At 43.6% G+C, this 6,000-nt stretch overlaps 1 protein-coding gene across 1 annotated transcript; it reads left to right on the plus strand.

Annotated features, from left to right (window-relative positions):
• The first annotated feature begins 1,617 nt into the window (after positions 1 to 1,617).
• sox21b (SRY-box transcription factor 21b) lies at positions 1,618 to 4,111 on the plus strand. Its single transcript, XM_089002375.1, has 2 exons — positions 1,618 to 1,978; positions 2,063 to 4,111. Exon 2 carries the CDS (start codon positions 2,077 to 2,079, stop codon positions 2,821 to 2,823), a length of 747 nt encoding a protein of 248 aa, XP_088858501.1. The 5' UTR covers positions 1,618 to 1,978; positions 2,063 to 2,076; the 3' UTR covers positions 2,824 to 4,111.
• The last annotated feature ends 1,889 nt before the right edge of the window (positions 4,112 to 6,000 follow it).

Below are 6,000 nucleotides of genomic sequence, written 5' to 3' on the forward strand. Positions count from 1 at the left end.
TATAAAAATACAGTATAAAAGTTGCGGAGTAACGTGTTTTTGGTGTGATTATAAAGATCCTTATATCTCTTTGGTATGCTTCATTTCAGAGTAATCATTGCCACGACAATTTTGAGGGACACTTTTTTTGCGCGGGAGTGATGGAAATAAAGTGTGCATGATCTTCACTCTTAATCGAGGAGAAAGTCCCCAAGGGATTGTTGTGTTGCTGCTGTCTCCCGCTAGTTATTTTTGTGATAGCGCCCCCCCCCCCCCCTGCCCCACCCATTCAAGCCTTATCCTGCTCTATGTGCTCTAAGGGTTGCTCCATCTCACAGGCTGGAGCCATACAGCTATAATTCTCACCGCGCTCACTAACTCATCTTGAATTATTGAAGAGTTATTTGCCACCTGAAAATATGAGCTTGGAAGGAAAGATAGGAAGAATGCAGGTGAGAGGAGGGTTCATGTTATTATTATTGGTTTCCCCTTTACATTTTTGGGGAGCAGAGTTTTAGTATACCTCCAAATGTATTTGTCGGTGTGTGCATGCAAAATAAAATTACTGACCAAAAATGGAAGAAAATTATTTGTCAAAAAAAAATTGGAACATCAGAGTCAAATAACAATTAAGAGTGTTTTTTTCCCTGTGAATTAAAGAAAGAGAATTGTATATCTTTATATGGCAAATTAAGAATAATTAAAAATATATTTGTGTAAAAACATCATCTTCTGAAGGATGGGGATCATTTTCTATCATATGATTTAGGAATTTGAAAACAATTAATTATGTATTTTCCTGTCTTGTGAAGGAAATTAAGTCACTCACAGAAGGAAATCGAATTTCGTGTGTGCGCACGAGTGCGTGCGTGCGTGCGTGCGTGCGTGCGTGTCTGTGTGTGTGCGCGTTTCGTGATCATGCTCTGCATCAACCTGCTCAGACAAAATAATAAAAATCATATTTTGAGAGCAGTGTTTTAAATTATTGCTAGCAAACTAGAGGATTACATTCTGGCATGTTATTTATTAAAAAAGTGCCTTTAATTGTGCATAATTATTATTTGTCATTCATTAAAATGGTTCTCCTGCAGACATTATTCCTGGTTTGTATTTTCCCATGCTCCCTGTTATTCCCTGGTAATTATTTTTCGTTTGACATATATAATAATAGCAAAAAAAGGTGCAAGAAGGAGAAAATATACCACAAACCAACAATTTACAGCACAAATCCAAGCAGATAAGTATAATAATTGCAAAGTTGTGAATCGGTTGTCTGCCCTTGGGAGGGTCTTTTGAAGTGAAAAGAGGGGAAAATGGGGAAGGGGATGTGGAGCTTGTGGGATTGATGATGGTTTGAGGAAAGTAATTAATTTCAACGAGCTCGATTAGAAACACTTGAAACCTCCTCGGTGGCTCAATACAACTCGCAAATAGAACAATATGAAAGAGTAGGTTAGTATTAAAAGGCGAGGTGGTGGGTGGGGATGGGGTGAAGCGCAGGTGAGGCCATGCGAGGTGAACAAGCGCACCAACGGTTCCACGCGTTCGTGCGTAAAATAGACTATTATGCTCGCATTAATAGAAATAAAAACGGACGCCTTTATGAAGGTGAGCGGGCTAACACCGGGTCAATTGAGCTTCTCTTTTTCAAGAAAAGAGGAAGTTAGAGGGAGGAAAAGGGGAAGGGGCGCAAAAACAGTCGATCCGCGCGGAAGGGGTTCTAGTGCGCATGCGCCACTGAGCACTTTCACTACCTGCCACACAAGCAGTATTTCACACGCGCCCACCGAGACTTGTCATCCACTTGCTTGCGCGCTACCGTTGATGCTGGATGACACCCGGAGGAAGGACAACGACGACACAAGACTGTTTTTTTTTTTCTTGCGGCTGTCGTTTTGCTCGAGCGCGGACGCGAGGATGAAGAGAATACAAGACTTTTAAGGAGTTGTCTCTTTTTGCACAATATAATCGTGGGTGAGATGAAGAATTAAAGTCACAAGTAAGTAAACGACGCCTGGCGTTTATTTTCGCAACTCAGTCAGAGCATTTATTGACGCGCGCGCATGTGCTCTTTCGTCTTTAGAGTTCTTGTGAAGTATGTCCAAACCGATGGATCACGTAAAACGCCCGATGAACGCCTTCATGGTGTGGTCCAGAGCCCAGCGGAGAAAAATGGCCCAGGAGAACCCTAAAATGCACAACTCGGAAATCAGCAAGCGGTTAGGTGCGGAGTGGAAACTTCTGACCGAGTCCGAAAAGAGGCCCTTTATCGACGAAGCCAAGCGTCTGCGGGCTATGCACATGAAGGAACACCCCGACTACAAGTACCGACCCCGGCGGAAGCCCAAGACCCTGATGAAAAAGGACAAGTTTTCATTCCCGGTGCCCTACAACCTCGGGGAGCACGAGGCGCTCAAAGTTAGCGGCCTCTCCGCTGGTGCGCTGCCCGAGAGTATCATCTGCAATCCGGACAAAGCGGCGGCGGCGGCTGCGGCCGCGGCGGCTCGGGTCTTCTTCAACCCGTCCATGTCCACGAACCCTTACTCCTTTTTTGACCTGGGCTCTAAGATGAGCGAGCTCTCGCCGCACTCGTTCCCGTACGCGTCCCCGCTGGGCTACCCGCCGAGCGCCGCTGGTGCTTTCGCGGGGGCCGGCGGGGCCGGCGTGGGTGGCGGGACTCATACCCACTCTCACCCGTCCCCCGGGAACCCCGGCTACATGATCCCTTGCAACTGCACGGCGTGGCCCTCCACCGGACTCCAGCCGCCCCTCGCCTACATCCTCCTCCCCGGAATGGGGAAACCTCAACTCGAACCTTATCCCGCTTACGCGGCGGCGTTATGATCCACCCCACGCGAGAATTAAAAACAAACAAACAATTGATGCACTAGTTTGATTCATGCATGCACAAACTCGAACATGTGATGACGTGTGCACATATCACACGTGTATGGATGATTTCATTGATTGAAGGTCTCCGTGAGAACTCACCAAACTTCAGCCAATCGCCGACGAATGAACGGTGCTTATAGCACCTGATGGATCCGAGACTGCCCCACGGTGCATGGGTCCACCATGGAAGCATTGTGACACACCTACAAAAGAAACAAACAAAAACATGTACAAAAAAGTCAGTTTATTTAGTGTTCTAAGGCATCCACGCTGGGACATTTCACTCGCATTATCTGGACATTTCGAGCAGGGGTGGGGAATCGCTGCAGTTTTTATAAAATCCTACTAAATTTATAATTAAATACAACGGCGTAATTATTTATTCTTCTATATTCTGCAGTTAGATTTATTTGAACTTTTTTTTAAATCACAGTTCCTTTTTGTTTTGGGATGCATGATTCAATTTTCATCCATCCATGGCCCTTTTATGGCCCACGGGCCTTGGAGTCCCCATCTCGGATTTAAAGTTTTTTAATGCATTTTCTAGTCGTCTGTAATATTTATTGTTTTAGTGGGATCTATGGTGAGCAAATAAAAAAAGACAAAAGTGAATTTGCACAAGAAGACGTACCGCTAATTAATTTGTACAAATTCCAACATCATTTCAAGCACCCAAGGGTGCTTGAAATGATGAAAATTCCTCTCGTGTCATGCAGGGATTTCAAGAAAACGATTTTCTTTAAAAAACCGACTCTCAACAAATGTGTCTCTTTGTGTGTCACCTGTTGAGAAATAGTCGCGGGAACAATAATAATAACAATGAAAAAGAATAGGATACAAAATTAATCGGATTATAGTTTTTGATGTGACAAACGTCATTTTCTCCTTTCTGTGCAGTCCTGGTGAAATGTAAAAAAACAAACAAAAAAAAAAACAACCTCCTCCTTCAAAACGGCCGCTTTTGTCCGATGTCACCGAGAGTGTATTTAAAATAGATGCAGCGCCTCATAGTGCATTGATAATCTGAATTAAAAAGAGGACATGAACAACCTATTGATCACCATGTGTTCTCAATGTATTTGTGTGTGATGAATTTCAATCCGGGAGCCCCTTTTTTACTAGATTACACTGGGAGATTGATTCATAAGGATCGGTGCGATTATGCAAAACTAATTTGGACAGTCCAGGGATAATTATCTCCGTCGCGGTTAATTAAACCCTTTGAATGGAGCTCAGCGTTTGCAACACTCGTGGAACTTCCTCCTTAGGGGGGGGGGGGGGGGGGGGGGGGCGTCGGGGACGGGGGGCGGGGGGGGGGGTGGCAGCCCACCCATTCCACCACCATCCAAAGAACGGGCAAAGTGACCTCGTGGTAGGAAGAAAAAAAAAAACACAAAATGTATTAAAATAACTGTATTTAAGAACACTTTGAATGATAATTTAATTTTACTGCACTGTTGTTTAGTGTGATTGTTAAATGATTTACTATAGAAATCAATTGCATTAAAATACATCTTCTTATACTTTTTATGTCTTATCTTTAAAGCGGAGGAAATGTAACCCACCACCTCCTTTTTTTTGTTAATTCCTTTTCTCTTCTCTGGGAGCGTTTAGACGGTCGAGGGGGTTTTGTTTGCGCACAAAACGCCGGTTGGAAGGTTTTGTGCGAGCGTTGTTTGTTGAAGTGGAGCTCGGAGAAAAGCGGCCGCTTTCGTTCATTGTGATGAAAGCAATCAGTGGTATTTGGAAAACTGTTAGCATTGTGCACTTCTTCTGTGTCCATTGTGCAGGATTTCTTTTCACAAGGCTCCCCCTTCTCTCCCTCCTTCCCACCGTCTCTCTCTCTCTCTCTCTCTCTCTCTCTCTCTCTCTCTCTCTCTCTCTCTCTCTCTCTCTCTCTCTCTCTCCTCTCTCTCTCCCACGACCCCCCTTCTTCCTGTCAAGCGATCCAGCTGGACCTAGTGAATAGCGGTGCAATGTGTACACGCTTTGTCCCCGCAAGCCCTTCAAGTAGCCCACACTGAATGGAGTGAGTTGACACTGCATGACAGTGAAACAACATAATAAAAAATACATGAGCAAGTGAATAGGAGCAGGCGCATAAATAAATAAAATGGGTGGCCAAAACTGGATAAACGGAATGACAAAACGGTGAAAGATGGTAGGGGTGAACAAAAAAGATATTTAACATGCCAGATTAGCATCAGAATGCAATCTACAAACCAGAACAATTGATGAATAGCTTTTGAATAGATGGCCTATGTTTTCTCTACTAAGACGGCCCCTGAATGAGGAAAGGTGGAGATGCAACTCTGGAAAGAGGTGGAAGAAGAAAAGGCTTTCCTATTAAAACGTTTTTCAGCCTTGGTTCCAAGGTCTTAAAGTGAATAAGAGGGAAGGCTGGGGATGTCAGCATCTCAACAAAGGGGTTCATACACATAAGAAAATGATCGTTTATAAAAATTAATGACAAGACCAAGTGGTATTTTTTGGGGTATAAAAAACGATAACATGGATTGTGACCAGGTTTTTTACAGGTGTGTAAACAAGTTAAGTAAAATGAAAATAGACAGTTATGAGAATAAAGTGTTTATATTATGCATGGGGATATAGTTCAGTGACAATCATATTGCACCACTGGAAGGGGAAAAAGTTGTAATGCTACAATAATAGAGCCACAGCATCATGCCCCCCCAGACACCACACCTTCACTCCCACACAATCAAGAATTCCTGGAAGAATTCTTCCAGAATCACCCACAGTTCCATTTGTGCAGCCATCTTATCTGTCTTCAATAAGGATCCTGCGGAACTTGGACATGATGTTCTTCCCAGCCAGGAACTGTCAGAAGCTCATTGCATTGCGAGCAAATGCATTGTCATCTCGAAGCACTTCCAAGTTGTCCTGCCACAATTCCCGCCTCTTCTCATACATTGAATGAAGGAAACGTCACTCTTTCTATACACACTAGTCCACGCATGAGGGGAAACGTAGTTTGGATTTCAAATATGGTCAAACTTTTTTTTGTGACGCTCGTCTGAGAACTTTCCTGACACACTTCAGATGTGGTAAGTGTTATAACAGATATAAAGTACCATGTGTGAGAATAAAATTGCAATTTTATGAGCA

This window comes from Hippocampus bargibanti, linkage group LG08, assembly GCF_051943395.1.
Source record: "Hippocampus bargibanti isolate YZ-2025 linkage group LG08, ASM5194339v1, whole genome shotgun sequence".
Taxonomy (NCBI): Eukaryota; Metazoa; Chordata; class Actinopteri; order Syngnathiformes; family Syngnathidae; genus Hippocampus; species Hippocampus bargibanti.